This window comes from Lycium barbarum, chromosome 10 (assembly GCF_019175385.1).
Source record: "Lycium barbarum isolate Lr01 chromosome 10, ASM1917538v2, whole genome shotgun sequence".
Classification (NCBI taxonomy): Eukaryota; Viridiplantae; Streptophyta; class Magnoliopsida; order Solanales; family Solanaceae; genus Lycium; species Lycium barbarum.
In genome coordinates this window covers 16677961-16697019 of record NC_083346.1, presented here as the reverse complement: position 1 = coordinate 16697019, position 19059 = coordinate 16677961, and the positions used below count along the sequence as shown (strand labels likewise).

Genomic DNA, 19059 nt, shown 5'->3' with positions numbered 1-19059 from the left:
TATCTTTTTCCATAATCCAATAAATTATAGCCACCATAATAAAAAGATAGTAAAAGGTTATAGTTAATAAATAATTAATAATTCCTTTCTAATTGTAGGAAGAAAATAGAAGAAGAGAGAAATATTATTAAATTTCTTAAAAACTGAAAAATTGAATCAAACCAACAATCAAACAATAAATATGATTAAAATTGGTTTGATTTGATTTTAATAATTGTTTTTTTTTTTTTTTTGGTTTTAGCAAAAAACGATCACATCGAACCATAAACACTATATTATAATACAAAAAGGTGATTTCTTTTCAACTATTTTAATAGTTTAATGGTTGTATAATCAATGCAATCATTATTTTTAATCCCTTATTGCTAATTGGGTCTTTTTCTTTTTTTCTAGTATGTTAATTTCAATGCTGAAAACCCTTATACTCTTGGTTTCAACTTTCAGCAAGGAGTTTCTTCCTTTAGCGACTGAACCACGGGCTGTCCAACAATATCTTTCTCCGATGAAATAATTACTTCTCATATTTACCAGCTAAGAAGGTGTTTGGATTGGCTTATAATTTGATTAAATCAAATTTTAATTTTTTTTTGTTGGTTTTTGACAATATTGAAAAAATATATAATAAAAATAAGTTAAAACATGCTTTAAAAAAAAGCAAAATTTTCACTTTTCAGCTATTTTATTTTTTGTATCCCTTATAACTTTGGTGATTCCGCACATTACCCTTAATTACAAAAGCCCTGGAACCGAATTCTTGTTTCTCCCACAATTACAAATTTCACTGGCTAGCGGTAAGATTCTTCTTCTATTTCCTCTGCTTGTTCTATCAAAATATCTCTACCAACCCTTTTACTCCTTCTTTATCAAATTGCTCTAACCCTATTATCTCTACCTTTCCTTTATTTCACTCTTTTTGTTTCCCTTGTGCTTCTTTTCGGTTCACAAGGTATTTGCTTTCATCTTACTTTTGGTTCATGGGTATGTCCTGCTTCATTAATTGGACTGTCAATTTCTTTCTTTTACTGGACCCTATATGAATTGGATTTGTAAATGGGTCTACTATGATTTAATACTTCTGGTCTCAATTTGACTGTAATTCCTCTGCTAGTGTATGTTTTTGGGTCCGTCTAATGGGTCTAATCCAGTTAACCCCAAGTTTTGAGCAGGCCATTAATTCAATTAAACAATCAGCTAATTCGGTTTTGATTTTGTTGGTATTGTCGATATGAATCCTCAGTATCTATTCAAGTGTGGCTACTTTTCAACTAGTTTTTTATTTGGAGGATTCATTGTTGTTTGGCTATTTTAAGATAACCATTAATCTACTGGAACTCTGGTTTATCCTCACGTATAGGCGGAGTTACTTAAGGCCATTCATACATTATTGAAAATCCTATGACATCTTGTTGATGAATTGTCTTTGCACATAGGCTGAGTTATTTAAGGCTATTAGTACGTTCCTCAAAGCTCTATATGACAGACATTATACTGTTACTTGCATTTATCGAGGATACATTCATTCCCCGTGTTGTGGAAATTGTGGATAGTCAAATTGATTTCAGTATCATGTTTCTTAGTTGTTGTTAAAGGCATGGTGCAATACTATATCAAGATGATAAGTTTCCTTACCGTTTTTGGTTGTTGTTTGATTTGTTGGGTTTTGTGTGATGTTACAAAAAGTGATAGTGCAATGGTCTAGCTAGTGGGTTCATGTATACTGCATGTGTGGGTGTTGCATGTATACTGCATGTGTGCTCTGGATGCATCTTTAAATAAATTAATTGCTAATGAAAGGAACTTCTTGTCAATCGTTTTTGCTTATTGATGTTTCTCTACATAAATGAATTAGAATATAAAGGACATGTCTTTGAATGTTTGCAGTTTCCAGTTTGGTGCAGCAATTGCCGAACTCATTTAGCAAGTGCCGTCTTTTTGCCGTGATTAGTGCACGTGTTGCTGGTGGGCCCTAGTCTTTTTACATGTCATGGATGAGTCTGGTGGAACTAGATTTGAAGGGCTCTAATTTTGCATTCTTTATTCGCTTGTATGTGATAAATGGTGTCTGATTGTTTTACTTGTAAATTTTGAAGAGAACAACGGAAATATAAACTCACCAAGATTTGGCCAAATATGGACATGAAAGAAGCAAAGATGGATTTTAAGTCTATATTGAAGGAGGTTGAATATCTGGGTAAGTAGTATTTTGTTTTTTTGGTCTTCTCTTGATTAAGGGTACTATTTTTCATAACTCCGACTTGATCGAAACCTAAATTCATGTGTATTTTCTATTCTGTAGTCATGTTATTCTTGTTTTGGGGGTTTTGAATAAAGAAAAAGAAAAGAACCCCTTGTCTAAGGAGTAGGGCTGTGCAAAATTTATGTGATTAATTGTGCGTCAATTATATGTTATGTAAGCTATATTGTTCATGAACCAATTAGGACTTTATTCTTATGGCAGGCAATAATCTAATATTAATGATTCAATTATCGTTCGAAGCAGCTTAACCAATATCTTGTTCTTGCTCGAATGTGGGGAAACATTGTATTCATGATTTATATGTAATTATATTCGAGAATTTGAAACCTTCACGATAGTGGGTTGTACTCTCACTACATCTGTAGAACAAAAAACAGAACAAAAATCTCCAGAAAAAAGGTTATCTGTATGACAATGGATTGCTTTTTGTTTTCAGCTAAACTTACTGTTTAGGGACATTTCAAGCTTTGCTCATTAGCTTATTTTACAAATTTCAAACTTTGAGGATAGGTGTAGTCTGAAGTTCATAAGAGGATTTCCTACTTTTTTGATAAGTGAAGGGACATCCTATTGATACTCTGAAGTTATAAACTGGCTGACAATTTCTATGATTGTTCAACTAAAATATTTGATTGGTTCAATATACTTTCTTGTTCATATTGAAACTTTAGATTTGGCTAAGTTTTATGCATGTATGACAACTTCCTGCATGAACTGTTACAAGTCTACAAGTCTTTGTGATGCACTGGGTATGGGATTGTGGAGGAACTGAATGGTAGAAAGTGTTTGAGAAAGTCGAGACTTCTGAAATGTGCTTAAACTCTAAAACTAGTGAATTGTAGCAAACTTAAGGAGGATGTTTAGGGTAGAGGAATACTTCAATTTGAGACGTGAGCTAAGGACAAGGCTGGTATAATAGCTTTTCTTTTTTCTCCATAACAACAATATCCTTAAATATTGACATGAAGGAGACATTCCTCTACCCGAGATAATGGCAACTACTTTTATTATGGATAGAGTGACATCCACCTTTTCTTGACGTAGAGGTAGTTCTCAAGACACATTTTCTTTATTTCAAATCATCATGTTCATTTGGAAGTGGAAAACTTGAATGCATGACAAAAGTATACAAGGAAAGGACAGTGATGCTAACAATCAGCATACTGAATCTAAACTGAGATGTGAAAGGGATTTTTCAGCATGTAAAGTGAAAGTTGGCAAGTTAATTAGGATGGCCAGCTATTTTTGGCTGTTGGGGGCTGGGTAAGGTTTCATCGGTGCGCTTGATTGGTAGGTCATTTTTGGGTAGGCTCATGTTTATTAAGGTAAAGGTAGAAGCAGGCAGTGGCTGCTCCTATCATAAGTGGTCAATGGATGTCAAGATAATGGTTCTCAGTTCCTTATCAGAGAAAGATAATGGTTCTCAGTTATCTACTGGCTTCTATAACATTTTTCTTGTTCATCTTGGGGTTCCGTAGTAATATTGAAGAGATTACTAATTGACAATCATGACGGTTTAGAACCATCATTTTTTTAACAGGTAAATATTGATTATATTATGTTAATAATAAGAATAACAGACAGCCACTAAGAAGGTGCTAGGACATTACAAGAATAGAAATCCCCCAATACGAAAACAAAAAGGATGGATCCTTCTGTACAGAGTATTGTTCCTTTAGAGAATATATGAAATCTAGTATGCTATTTTCATCTTTGACATTCTGTAGGTTGCACCAAAAGCTAAAAGCAATAAACATCTGAATTTTATCTTTTGTGTAGCATCTACTTTCTCTATGTTACCAGTTTCAAAAAAAAGTATAGCATCTACTTTCTCTATGTTACCAGTTTCAAAAAAATGTATAGCATCTACTTTCTCTTCGAAACATCTTGTATTCCTTTACCACCCTACAAAGAGAATCAGATATTGTGTTCCAAATCTTTCTCAAAGGTTTCTTTATTCCTCTGCGTTGTTGCACAAAAAGCATCTGCTGCATAATGTCAAACCTCGTCTCTGTAATTTGCACCGAGTTAGGCACGCTTCATGAGAGACCAGCAACATAAAACAACAGACGTTGTAAGGGGCCTTATTCTTCCATAATTTCTTCCATGGCCAATCAAAAGGGCTGCTCCACCCTTTGTTAAATAATTTGTAACAAGGATTAATCGAGAAAATAACAAGGATTAATCGACAAAATGCCATTCTGTCAAAAAAGTCTATTTTGATTCTTTCTAAAAAAAAAATGTCTATTTCGATTCTCTTTTGGTTCTCAGTTATGTTGGCTTTTGTAACATTTTGCTTGATTTCGTCTGGGGTTTCATTAGTTATCTTGGAGGGATTATTCATTGATGAATGTGATAGTTTAGAACGATCATTAGAAAAAGTCTATTTGATTCTCCTTGACGCAGTGTTATGTTGACATAATCAGGATCGCATCAGTATCATAGTTTACACAACTCTAAAGTAGACGCGTTTTCATGCATCCGACTCCATAGCTAGATGATACATTCTAGAAATTATCAAAATAATACTGAGAGTATAGGGATAAGAAGACTGACTTGCACATGGTGTTTGTCGACCTTGAGAAGGCTTACGACAAAGTCCCAAGAGAGGTGCTGTGGAGATGTCTGGAAGCTAGAGGTGTTCCTGTAGCATACATTAGAGCGATTAAGGATATGTATGATGGAGCCAAAACTCGGGTGAGGACGGTTGGAGGTGACTCGGAACACTTTCCAGTCACGATGGGCCTGCACCAGGGGTCCGCGCTTAGCCCGTTTGTGTTTGCTGTGGCTATGGACACTCTGACAAGCCACATTCAAGGAGAGGTACCGTGGTGCATGTTGTTTGCAGATGACATTGTGCTTATTGACGAGTCGCGGAGCGGTGTTAACGCGAGACTGGAGGTTTGGCGACAGACTCTGGAGTCGAAGGGTTTCAAGTTGAGCAGGACTAAGACAGAGTACTTAGAGTGCAAGTTCAGTAATGGGAGACGAGGACGTGCAGCTGGATACTCAGGTCATCCCGAAGAAAGAAAGTTTCAAGTACCTGGGGTCGATCATCCAAGAGACTGGCGAGATTGACGACGATGTCACACATCGTATTGGAGCGGGATGGATGAAATGGAAGCTCGCATCGGGGGTGTTGTGTGATAAGAAGGTGCCGCCTATTCTAAAGGGAAAGTTCTACAAAGCGGTGGTTAGACCGGCTATGTTGTATGGGACGGAATGCTGGCCAGTTAAGAAAGCGCATGTCCAGAAGATGAAGGTAACTGAGATGCGGATGCTGAGATGGATGTGCGGGCATACCAAGAGAGATAGGATTCGGAATGAAGTGATTCGGGATAAGGTTGGTGTGGCCCCTGTGGTGGATAAGACGCGGGAAGGGAGGTTGAGGTGGTTCGGCCATGTGCAGCGGAGATGCGCCAGTGAGGAGGTGTGAGAGGATGGCTGTGGTGGGCCTGAAGAGAGGGAGGGGTAGGCTAAAGAAGGCTTGGGGAGAGGTGATTCGGCAGGACATGGCGTTACTCCAGCTTACCGAGGACATGACCGGTGATAGGAGGGTTTCACATGGTTTTGATTTGCTTGTCCGTATCTGACTCTTTTCCCTTGTTACCTTTGTTTTCTTTTGAGCCGAGGGTCTTTCGGAAACAACCTTCCGGGGGGGTAAGGTCTGCGTACACTTTACCCTCCCCAGACCTCACGTTGTGGGATCCAACTGGGTATGTTGTTGTTGTTGTTTACTGAGAGTCTTACTTTATCCAGAAAAAATAAAAAGCTAGATGAGAGGAAAATTTTCAGGAGAAAACGAGAGAAAGAGAGTGTAAATATTCCCATTAGTGAGCTAACTTAGTGGTGAAAGTGAAGCTAACGTAGTACATTTTATATATAACAAAATATCCACTAATCGACAAACTAAATGACTATTAATTAGCTTTCCTACTCTTAACTCATTAGTTAGTGACAATGTTTAAAGCGCTGCCTTTAGTTGTTCCTTCTCCATAGACTTCAACTTCCGAACACAGGGACAGGGTGATAGAATTGGACGGTGCAATATAAATAGTCATTTTTACTGAAGAAAGCAATGCTGGGGTTCTAGATTTGACTATTGATAACACGGGTTCACTGGCCGTGTATTGCTTTTATTGTTCTTTTTTCATCATAGACGTAGACAACTGTTCGAATGTTTAAAACCCAAACCATTCATTGAACATGTTCGAATGTTTAAAACCCAAACCATTCATTGAACATCATGGTTTAATCATCAGGTTGATCGCACAATGAAAGTACAACAACAACAACAAAATCAACAACAACCCAGTGAAATCCCACAACCCTCATACAATGAAAGTAATGCATAATAAACCTCTCTACTAATTGTATAAAGTTTATCCTTCATAGACAAAACAACTGAAATTATACGCATTTTCGTTGTGCACATATCGGGGAAGAATGATATCCACAATCTTGTACGGAAGGTAGCCCATGCAACTTATTTGGGAAAAGGTTCCAATGCACCGTGGTATTGAAGTTGGTAAACTTGCATTTTTGTGTCAGTCTTCCTTGGTTTATACCTTACCCCCCCCCCCCCCCCCCCCCCCCGCGAAGGCATTCAAACGCATATCAATCTTTCCACTGCCAAAGCATATTCTTTTTCTTGTGACTTTGGCAGCTTCCTATGTAAGTCTCTGTCTTAGCCATAGCCCATAGCAGTACCTTAACCTGATTAAATGCAACAGGTTCATCACATTTAGATTTCCAGTTGAACTGGGTGTACTTTACAAGTCTCGTAGAATATAGCATTTTTTCCTAGCTAAGAGTTTTCTAAGCATGACAAAAATCGAAACTTGGCTGTTTGAATTTTTTTTTTTCCAATCATTCTGTTTGATTTTTATCCTAGTTGTATCTGGATTTTAACAGTGTGCTGATGGGAGGAGCTATTGTAAAATATGGTAATCTTTACTTTGTAATTTATGTGGTAGTCTAAGAGGGATGATAATCGAGCTCGCGTAGCTTTCACTTTTTTACATACCCGGACCCTTTTCATGTATTGCATGGTGTTAATATGTACTTCAGTTGATGTTGATTCTGATGCTGTCTTATGAGAACAGATTTAGTGCTTGATTTTCTTGGATAGGTTGGCACTGACTAGGTTTTCTGTCCTATTTTCAGGCTCTGCCCATATGACATGGAGGGAAAAAAAGGAGTTGGAAAACAAGAAAGTAGTTTCTCTTGGTGGGAAGGTGAGGCACAAACTTTATGAATAATAACATTGGTTGCTGTAATATTCTCTGCAATTTTTTTTTGATAAATATTGTAATATTATTTCATCTGTTAATAGTATTCCTGTTAATTGCGGCAGCCTCAGAAGAAGCAGAGGTTACCACTAAGTGTAGCACGAGTAATGATGAAGAAACAGAAGGAAAGGGAGGAGAAAATGCAAGAAGAGGTTGAAAACTCAACTTCCTTTCGAGTTGCCTTACTCAAAATTCCCTTTAATATAAGTTGCTAACTTACTTGGCTTGCAGAATTTGATACTTGGACGATTCGGGGGAAGCAATGCTAGTAGTTCAAGAAAATCAGCAGGAAGGCGCAGACCTGAGGATAGGGTGCTGAAATCAACTGAAGGTCACTTCAGGAATGGGGTGCTTGATGTTAAAGAATTGTTAAAACCTTCTGCATCTAAAGCATCATCATCTGGTGCGAAAGAGTCTTTTTCTTCTGGTAATAAAGGGAAGAAGAGAAAGGGTGGTAAAAAGAACAAGGGCAAGAAGAACAAGGGTGGTCCTGGTAAGAAGCGCCATTAAACGTCGGGATAAATTGCAAATCTTCTTGTTCATTTTTCTTTATCGAGTTCTCAGGCAGATTAAATCCTAGTGGATTATGAGTTTTGACTAATATTATAAATTTTGATTTCTGCTAATTTTTTCTGGCTGCTAAACTAATGATAAACTAACGAGTATAGTTCCTAGTAGTAGAAGGATGTACTCTTTTTCTTCAACAGAGAAAATTAACAGAGTCTACCATCCTTGTAATTGTATTATTGAGGATATCTCAATACTATAGGTATTGTTATTGTTCTATCGTTCAACAATCTCATTTCATCTATGTTAGAACTGGGTAGGGGTGTCAAATTTGGCTCAAAAGGTGATTGCTCGCCCAACCCGCCCAAATTTTTATGGGTTGGCTCAAGATAATTTCACACAGGGCTGATTCTAGCTCAACCCAACATATCCATTTTAAAGTGATTTCTAACTTAGCTCAATACTGGCCTAATTCTAGCCCGTTTTTAAGTGGGTTTATTGCTTGAGTTTACTCATTTTTTATTTATTTATACACTTTTCTTGTATTATGTATCTTATAAGTTTGTAGTGTGTTTGATATGAAGCGAAATATTTTTCACGAAAAATGTTTTGCTCGAAAATATTTAACATGGAAAATGTTTTGCTCAAAAATATTTTTCAAAAATCCGCAAAAATATTTTTCCACGAAAATGTTTTTCTAGAAAATAGAGCCTTCAAAAAAATTGGGTCAAGCTGGGCGAGTCATGACCCAACCAACCCATTTTTAATCCATTTCAGCCTAAGTAACTTTCATTTTTTTGCGCGAATTGCCCTTCTTTTGGGGTGGTCTTTAAATTTTGCCTCTCGTATTTGTGATCTTTAAATTACGCCCCTCATATTGCTGGTCTTTAATTTTTGCCCTTCGCATTGCAACACTGAGCGTTCACGCAGAAATCATGAGGTTCTGAGTTCGAACCCCCGTTCAAGCATAAATTAAAAAAGAAAATTGCAAGGCAAGGTTTGGGTCGCGTGTATGCCGGATCCGGCATACTCATGCCTTATGGGCAGACTTGGCATAAGTATGCCGGGTCCGGCATAACTTTGGTAATTCCTTCATAAGTTTATGCCGGGTCCGACATAACTTTGAGATCTCATGTCAACTTTTTACAGATTTTGTGACATCAAAATGCTCTATTAAAATTCAAGTGGTTTTTGTGTCAATGTGGCCTAAAGACTTTCTTTGCTACATTTCCTGTATTGGATATATTATAACTGCTCTTGTCAATATATTATGGGGTAGTCTTAGAAAAGAGTAGTTGTCGTGATTTTGTTCCATTATATCTAAGCCTATTTTTTTATGAGTATTAACACTATGATAATTGTTGACAGCATTTGCATGACGATGAGTGGAAGAGGCCACGCACAAAGTTTTTACCATGAAGCCTTTTAGTTCTGTAATAATATTGGAAGGAGGACAATGAAATTCTTCCTAGGTACCCTCATCCGGTGGTGGCATACTTTTAATGGGCAAACTTTGATGCCGGACCCGGCATACTTATGCCAAGTCTGCCCATAAGGCATAAGTATGCCGGGACCGGCATAAGTATGCCGGGATCGGCATACGTTTGGTAATTCCTTAACAAGTTTATGCCGTTTGGGGCATACTTTTAACGGGCAAACTTTTATGCCGGATCTGGCATAAACTTGTGAAGGAATTACCAAAGTTATGCCGGACCCGGCATACTTATGCCAAGTCTGCCCATAAGGCATAAGTATGCCGAGTCCAGCATAACTTTGGTAATTCCTTCACAAGTGTATGCCGGTGGGGGCATAACGAATTTAAACTCTGCCTTGCGATTTTTTTTTTAAATTTTGACTGTGTGGGGGTTCGAACCTGGAACCCATGGGGTTTAGCCGAAGGGCAAAACTTAAAGATTTCAAATATTAGGGACAAAATTTAAAGACCACCCCAAAAGAAGGGCAATTCTGCGAATTGCCCAGTAACTTTTGGGTCAATGTTAGTCCAATCCATTTATCACCTCAGCCCATTTTGATTGGGTCAATTTCAACCCAACTCGCTCATTTGACACTCCCAGAATTGGGTAATTGCCGTGTGACACGTGGTAAAAAGGTATTATCCACATTCTCGTATCCTACACCTAAGCATGTTTAAACTACTACATTCAGAAAATTACTGGTCCGATTCAAAAGTCCCATATATCTTGCAGCAAAAAGCTTGTAAAAGATGACGCCCGAAATGGCATATACACTAAAAGAAGAAAAGCAGATAGTCCCTAATAGACCAAAAAATTACAGTATTGTATTGTATAAATTTCTTAGGATATATTCAGCCGAAAATTCCACATTGACACCCCTAAATAGGGTGAATATGAGTTTTTTTTTTCCTTCTCATTGTCTCCTTTTTTCATAATTCTTACTTAGACGTGTGACGTGTTTCATTTTAATATCAATGATCTCGATTTAAATAACTCAAATCGAGGTCCAATCATAATCTGTATATTAGATATTTCTATGTTCTTACTCCAAAAATGTTTGTAATCCCACAATTCTAGTAGGAATTGTGGATGATAATTATCATTAGTTATCTACTCATCTCCTTATTTTTGTACCTTGAATCACGTTGAACATAATTAAGTTGCGGGACACAGAGCATTTTTCTCATTTATGCAATGATTCTTCTTCTTATTAATTTGACATAAAACTAAAAGAAATTGTAATAAGTAGTACCAAAACCAATTGACCCGTTTCTAACCTCAAAAAGTTCGCTTGGGTTTCAGTTAAGTTATCCCTGTTCCACAATGACGAGGGTAGTTATATTTCAGTTAAAAACACTTTAAAAATGCGAAGAGAAAAAACTCAAATGGACGCAAGAAATAATTTTTACTCCTACTCCCTCCGTCCCACAATAAGTATTACTTTAATCAAATTTTTTTATTCCATAATAAGTATCACATTAAGAAATCAAGATATAAATTGATTAGTTTTTCTAATTCTATCTTTTGATAAAAAATAATAAGTTAAAGCAATATCTAAATGATGATTGGATAAGCCATATGACAACTTAATATTGTTGAATTTTCAATAACTAAAGGATTAATACTTGTTCATGCTCTAATCAAGAGAAAAAAATAATTTATTTTTATTATATAAGGATAACTTAGTAAATTTTGCATTATTAATTTCTTATTATGCGTTTTTTTTTTTTGTTAAAGTGACACTTACTGAATAGCAGTTACTTCATTAATGGTTAAAAAATTTATCCAGTTCCACAATGGCAAGCATCATTCGAAATCTTTTCTTGCGCTCCTTGGCCGTTCAGCCGCCGCTCAAATTCAACGACCTCCGCTGTAATTTCTCCATTTCCGCTTCAATTCACAGTAAAACAACTCGAAAAAACAAAGTAAAAAAAGCATCGAAGAGCAGTAGTAATAATAGTGTAATTAACCAAAGCAAGCTTTCACAAGTGAAACGGCGGACTAGGTCAGAGAAAGAACTAGATGAGGAGACATTCCTGAACAAGTATGGAAATGACAATTCTGCCCATGTACCTGTTTTGCTTGGTGAAGTTTTGGATGTTTTTACCTCAGTTACTCTCCGCTCTTTCCTTGATTGTACTCTTGGTGCTGCCGGTCATTCCTCTGCGGTTAGTTTTTTTCCTTGCTTTTACATTTGCACTTCCTTTTTTTTTTTTTTTTTTTTTAAGTAAATGTATTATCTTGTGAATGTGAAACGAGAAAAATTCTAATTTGTACTCCCTCAGTCCCAATTTATATGCGGCTCTTTGACTTGGCACGGAGTTTAAGAATGAAAGTATTCCCTATGTCCCAATTTATGTGATGTTGTTTGACTGTGCCACGGAGGTTAAGATAAAGAAGGTTTTTGGATCTTGTGATCTGAAACAAGTTAAAAATATTTGTGTGGTTATAAATCATCTCGTTAAGCGTAAAAGTTTAAAGTTCAAAGTTAAATAGTTGCGAAATAAGGAAATAACTCATTCTTTCTGGGACTGACTAAAAAAAGAAAGTTTGTCGTATAAATTGGGATAGAGGGAGTAAGACTTTTGAAACTTGTGGTCCAAAATAAGTCATATATATTTGAGTGGCTAGAAAGCATTTCGTTAGGGTAAAAATGAGGTGTTTAAAGTTACATTGTTACTAAATATAGAAAAGTGTCGTTTTTTTTTGGAACGAGAAAGAAAAGAGTGCCATGTAAATTGAGATGGAGGGAGTAATATTTTTAGTGGATGTTTGGACATAAAAAATGTGAAATTTGAATAAATTGTAGTATTTGGAAAAAAGTTGAAATTTGGAAATTGGAGTGGTGTTTGGACATCAATGCAACTTGGAAAAATGTTGAATTTTTGTGAGTTATTTGGAGTGAAAAATGTGTAAACAGGTATTTGGGGGTTTTTCGAATTTGTGAAAATTGTAACAATTCTATGTCCAAACATGAATTTGGAATACAATTCCGGAAAAAAGTGAAAATTATCTATGGCCGAGTGGGCAATTTTCTAAATTTTTAGCTTTTATATCAGAGAAGTAAAATTAAGTCATATCATGTTATACTTAGTTAACATGATACAACTTCGCAATAGATTTGTTGTCTCATGTATGCTTAGTTGCTTTTGTGTTAAAAGAAGTACTTCCTCTGTTTCAAGTTGTTTGAACCTATTTCCTTTTTAGTCCGTGCCAAAATGAATGACCTCTTTCCTAATTTGGAAATAAATTCACTTTATGAATGATTTACAGCCACACAAATTTTCAAGGCTTATTTTGAACCACAAGTTTCAAAAGTCTTCCCTCTTTCTTAAATGTCGTGCCCAGTCAAATGGGTTCATATAAATTGAAACGGAGGGAGTATAATTTAGATATTGTAATAAGCAGGTACGGTGGTTTGCTTGTGGTTTATCTTGAGGTAGTGATTCGTGATTATTTATCTTCTATACAGATAATTCGAGCTCATCCAGAAATGCAAGTTTATGTTGGACTTGATGTTGATCCTATTGCACATCAAATGGCTCAATCTCAGCTGAAGAGTATCCTAGAGAGGGACTCTTTGGATACGGCTTCTGCCTTGAAAGTGCATACCTTTTTGAAAAATTTTAAGGATGTCAAGTCTGTGCTTGGTGAAGTTGCAGATGATTTATTGGCTTGTGGAGTTAATGGGATCTTGATGGACCTGGGTATGTCATCTATGCAGGTTTGTACTCGAATCACATCTTAGAGACTATTGGAAAATTTCAAGTTGTTTGCTCTATAATCTGCTTTCGGTGGGCCAACCTTTCACTCTTCGTCTATGTGTGTGAGCTAGCTGTATATGAGAAGAAACGTTAGTTGCATTAAGGTCTTTGAAACTCTAAAGACTATTATCCCCTGGCTAATCTGATAACTGACCTCTACTCTCATGGTTGGGTTAGAGAAATATATTTCTTCCTGTTAACCATCTATTGGAGAAACACTGAGAGAATATCAGGATACAGATTTCTGAGTGTCGTATCAATGTCTTGAAATTTTTGTATATTTTGTTCAGGTAAATGATGCTGAAAGAGGTTTTAGCGTGCTGAAGAATGGACCTCTTGACATGAGAATGAATCCAAAGGTAATTTCTTTCCAGATTGTGTGTGAATTTTGACAGTCATTCTGATTTGTCTAACGCTAAAATGCTAGTATCATATGCTGTATTGCACGTTGACTTGTGTTTCCAAAAGTTCCAATATTTTCTCTTTGGAAAACTATGTTGATTTTGTGATTCTACTCTCTGCTTTTATGGGCATTAAAATTCTATTAGATTCATGTTTCCTCTTGGGTAAACTATGTTGATTTTTGAGATTGTATTCCTCTGGTTTAATGGGTGGTAAATTTCTACAACAAACTCTCTTAAAGAAATCATCTATATTTTTATTTGTCGTCCTTCATTCTAATTGTAATTGTTAAATATATCTTTTTGTTAGTTGGTATACTAATTATTTGGCGTGTGTTCTTTTGCGCAACTTGTTTGGATAATCACAAAGGTGGGTTCTAGGTCTTTATACAACTTTAAGAGGCAGTTCAACAAAGAAAATAGGGTTATATCCTTAGTAGTAGATGTACTGAACACAGGGAAGTGGGGAGTACTCATTGGTAATATTATCAGTTTATGATTAGTGGGAAATAAAAGGTTTTCTGAAATTGAATTATAAAAGGAATGGAATTTCAAAAAAAATTATAAAAGGAATGGGTGAATGCAATTATTCTTTTGCACAAATTTAATTCATGGTAAGGATTAGAATGCTATAAGTTTGAACAGGAAGTAAAAGGCCTCCTCTTTGTCTAATGCATAAGATTAAATTTGGACATACATTGATAGTGAGCAGAATCTATTTTTTGAGTGCGTCCTCGATTGCACAAGTACTCAGATACATGCAAGAATGTGCTTATGAATTCTGATATACATACGCGTTAGACTGGTGAATCACACATACATTGTTGAAGGATTAAGAATTTTGTTTGACTTCTCTTTTTGTTCTTTTCTTTCTTACACTTTTCGTCCAGTGGTTATCAGTGATGCACATAAGATATTACATCAATTTTTTTGTTGGTGTAAGATATTACATCAATTATCAGCTGTCACGTCGCATCCTATCATTTGTTTGACTTCTCCTTTTGTTCTTTTTCTTTCTTACACAGTAGACACTTCTCATTCCTATACCTTCTTATAAAGAGTTCATAGATGTGTGGAAAAATGTTCATATATTTTTCCTTGATTAACTGACACAGGACTGTGACAGGCAACTCTGAAAGCTGAAGACGTATTGAATTCTTGGCCAGCTGATGAATTAGGACGAGTTCTGCGAGAATATGGAGAAGAAAGCAATTGGTACTCTCTTCAAAACAGAATTGTTAAGGCTCGTCTACATGGAGGGTTACATTCTACCAATGAGCTGGTAGACCTTATTAAGAATTCAACTTCTAGGACTAAAGGTGGGTTCTCTTCCAGGCGGCCTTGTTTCTATTCATATTTAAAATTTGTCTGGAATTTTAGTTAACCATTACTAATGAGGCTTGGTCTGATATGTACTTTTTCATACTTTTCTAATAATCCTCTGCACATACTTGTCTGTGGAATGAGAAATATGATTATTCTTTGATTAATTGCTTAAGCAGGAAGGCAAGGTTGGATTAAGACAGCCACAAGAGTTTTTCAGGCTTTGCGAATAGCTGTTAATGATGAACTTAAGACACTGGAGGACTCCATCCGTGCTTGTTTTGAGTCCCTCAGTTCTGGTGGAAGGCTTGCCGTAATTTCATTCCACAGTTTAGAGGACAGAATAGTAAAGCAAGCATTTCTCAATATTATGACCTGCAGTGAAGTTGATGGAAGTGGGGTTGAAGATGAAGAAGGGAAGCGCTTACGAGAGCTTAGAAAAACTAATCTGGATACTGTTAAAGAAGAAGCATGGATAAAACAGGTCATACAAGGACAGACTGGAACTATCCTTACAAAAAGACCCATCACGCCATCTGAAAAGGAGGAAACATTAAATCCTCGAAGTCGGAGTGCTAAACTAAGAGTGATTCAGAAAGCTTGAAGAAAGGTGGATGTCATAGACGTAGCTTGTAGCGGATCTTGAGGAGATTTTTTGCTCTCGAAGATGAGGAGCTTTACCAATTGTTCAACATCTAAAGTTAAGTAACCTCAACTTGTTCTTGATCGTCCTTCGACTTTATTCATCAGGCACTGCTGTCCCTCAAGGAATTAAGGCTTATGAAGCTCTAGTTCCTCTGGACTTGTCATACATATTGTTCCATTGAGGAAATGGTGTCTGTATTTACAACTAAAAATATTGTTGCCCTTACTGCCGGCTAAGACTATGGAATTAAAGCTTGAAGGTTCAAGCTTGCACCTTGATATGCTGTATTGCACAAAAACCAATCCATAGGTTACTGGTAATTCTCGACGCGCATACTTATTGAGTAGGGAATTTATGATTGAGGAAAGTGTCTACCCAGTGCAATATAGGAAGGAACTTGACTGTCGTTTCAAGCTCTTAAATGTCCTAGACTCCAGGTATTTTAGGTTATCCCAAGGGCTTGAGCATTTGAAATCAACATTCTTGATATGCAATTTCTTAGCATGAGTTTTTGATCTATGCTATACTCTGTTACACTTGAAGCAAAGTACCTCATTGTAAGCTTTGTATTTTCACAATTATTCACATATGAATTATATATAAACTACATATGAACTATTGACATTTGGTTTCATGTGTGTATCCCCTTTCTCTTACTTGCTCTTGACTAGTGTTTCTTCAATTGCTGTGTTTAATGTGCTTTACACACATGAATTGTCACTGACTTAGGGGAGAGAATAGTGAAGATGATAATTAGAGTTGTGAGATTGAACAAAGTGGATTGGTGGTTTTTTTATTTGGACTTTTTATTGGCTCTGGAGTTGTAATGAATGAATATGACGATAATGAAACAATAGATAATTTTGTCTAAAGGGCCAGCAATTTGGTAAATGTGAAAATGATACTGCTTATATCTACTTTGGTTGCCGTCATCCACAAGCAGAATCCAAATTCCCGTTTGTGGTTGATACATGTATTGCTAACTAGAGCTAGCATATGCTTTATATCAAATTAATAAAGATATTAACACTTCTTTTCAACTCTTATAGTAGATCAACGAGAACACAATCCATTACAGTAGAGAGTTGCAAAGTAATTACAGTAAACATGCATGACTAGTAAAGCTACCTTAAATAAGGTTACTTTCACGTATAATCACTGAACTTTACTCATTATGATACTAAAATCACATTTTTTGTGTGTGTCATGATAAAGTAATTGAATTGTGTTTGAATTGTCACGAAATGCAAATAACCGTAGGGTTAAATTTTCGGCATCCGGCTATAATACATCGTTTCATCAACACTTTGCAATTTTATAAATTCAACATTAAAAGAAATTTCATGGCATAATTCTTTTGAGTATTCTTATTTTAAAAGAAAATGAAAAATATTTAAGCAAAGCGATTAGTGTATGCAAAAAAAAAAAAAAAAAAAAAAAAAAATGAAAAAAAGAAGTCAGGGTTAGGGAGCTGAGAGAGAACTGAATTGTCCTAATATTCTTAATTCACAAGGAGTTTAAACTCCAAAAGTATTAAAAAAAAAAGGAAAAAAAAGGACAACAACGTTAATTATGGTAAGTTTAAGAATAAATTGTTAAGAGTAGGAAGGCAAAAACAACACAAATGGATTGTCACGTTTTTGAGTCCGGCACCAAAATGACTTATTTTTGGAGCTAATAGACAAAAATAGGATACATTTTTTTTTATACCAAAATGGGTATTTCGTTGGTTATCCAACGAAATATCCAAACAAAATACTGTTCCGGTCCGGATATCGTTGCATTTCGCTACGCTTGTAGCGAAATGTAACAATTTTTTTTTTTTGTGTTTCGTTTATATTCCAACGAAATAGGACAAATAAGTTTTTTTTTTTTTGGTATTTCGTTTATATAAAAACGAAATAGGAAAATAATTTTTTGTTCATATACCAACGAAATAGGACAAATATTTTTTTTTTGTATTTCGTTTATATAAAAACGAAATAGGAAAATAATTTTTTTTTTTATTTCGTTCATATACCGTTTTTCTGCTCTCCACTTTTACCCTAAATTATTTTACCTTATCCTCTCCATTCTACATTCTACATTCTCCCTTCGACATTCTCCATTCTTCCTCTGCCTCCATTCTTCCTCTTCTTCCGTTCTTCATTCTTTTTCCTTTTCTACTAATCCTATCACAAGGATTCCTCAACTTTTGCTCTATAATCTTCTTCAAATTGAGGTAATTTATTAATTTTATAAGTTTTTACATATATTTTTTGATTTAGTCATTATAAATTAGTTCACATTTATTTTTTTGATTTATTTATATCTTGTACTTAGTGTAGTAGACTATAATAAAGAAAACAAAAGTTACAAGTTTAATTAATCAATAGTTGGTAATTTCAGTCGTTGCTTCAGTTTAAAAAAGCTTTAAAAAATATTAGTAGAGTTTATTGGTCAACGAACTGCAATTAAAATACTAAAAAGATCATCGAAGCTACTAGTTAAAAAGGTATAAATTTATATTATAAAATGTTCTTTTAGTTAGTCATTTTCATAGACCAACAGTTAAAAAAAAGATGAAGAAATTGTGAGGAATTTGTTGGGTCATTTTCTATGTTCAAATTGTGACTAGTCGTTGGAGATTATTTTCTGTTGATAAGCATGAAGAATTTTACTTTTCTAATTAAAAGTATAAGATCAAGAAATGAGGAACTTGGACTTGTTTTTGAAGCTAATAGACAAAAATAGCATGTTTTTTTTTTTAATACCAAAATGTGTATTTCGTTGGATAACCAACGAAATACTGTTCCGGTCCGGTAAAAAAAAAAATTAACTGTTCTTGCATCCCCTCTCCAGTTATATGGTTGGTTTTAAATAGAAAAGAAGTAGTTATATGTAAGATGAATACTATTATGGCAATTAATTATGAGCTTAACCAAAAGTTTAATTACATTTCGTTGACCACATAGGGAACTGCAATTATTTTTTTGACAGTTGTACTCTTATTAATTTTTTTTCTTTTCTCACGTGATAATATATCTTATAGTTTGACCTTTGTTGACTTTCCTATTGAATATGTAGTAAACAATTGTGTAATGTGTTGTCAATTATTCTAACAGCAGTAGCTTGGTGTTGCAATGTTATAGGTATGGATCGCCCCAAAGTCACTGTACATCCAGGTCCAGCAAACTATGATTTATTAATTCTCCAGCAACAGCAAAGATCCCAGGCTGTGTGGGATGGAAAATTGACTGGACAGAACGCGTGTTTAACTACACGTCGTGCGAATCATGAATTTTGGAATCACGTGAGGCAACACCCTTTACATAATCGCATCCTTAATAAATTTGAGAGGTGTGGATTTGGGGGAGTTTTAGCAGTAGGTAATGTGCAGTATGTTGAAGGAATCA

General features: G+C 35.4%; 2 protein-coding genes across 5 annotated transcripts; both read left to right on the top strand.

Moving 5' to 3' along the window:
* The first annotated feature begins 651 nt into the window (after positions 1–651).
* Positions 652–8332, top strand: LOC132614419 (uncharacterized). Of its 4 annotated transcripts, none has more exons than XM_060328870.1 (6): positions 652–791; positions 1882–1959; positions 2091–2191; positions 7424–7494; positions 7614–7700; positions 7780–8332. In XM_060328870.1, exons 3-6 carry the CDS (start codon positions 2131–2133, stop codon positions 8056–8058), a joined length of 498 nt encoding a protein of 165 aa, XP_060184853.1. In that variant the 5' UTR covers positions 652–791; positions 1882–1959; positions 2091–2130; the 3' UTR covers positions 8059–8332. The 4 variants fall into 4 exon arrangements, with proteins under 4 accessions (XP_060184853.1, XP_060184856.1, XP_060184854.1 ...); XM_060328871.1 differs by lacking the exon at positions 652–791 and adding an exon at positions 803–946; XM_060328872.1 differs by lacking the exon at positions 652–791 and adding an exon at positions 840–978.
* A 2956-nt stretch (positions 8333–11288) lies between these two features.
* Positions 11289–16313, top strand: LOC132615368 (uncharacterized). The gene is made up of 5 exons (XM_060329966.1): positions 11289–11698; positions 13003–13254; positions 13585–13653; positions 14822–15014; positions 15198–16313. The coding sequence occupies exons 1-5, from the start codon at positions 11327–11329 to the stop codon at positions 15620–15622; spliced, it is 1311 nt and encodes a 436-aa protein (XP_060185949.1). The 5' UTR covers positions 11289–11326; the 3' UTR covers positions 15623–16313.
* Positions 16314–19059: the final 2746 nt, after the last annotated feature.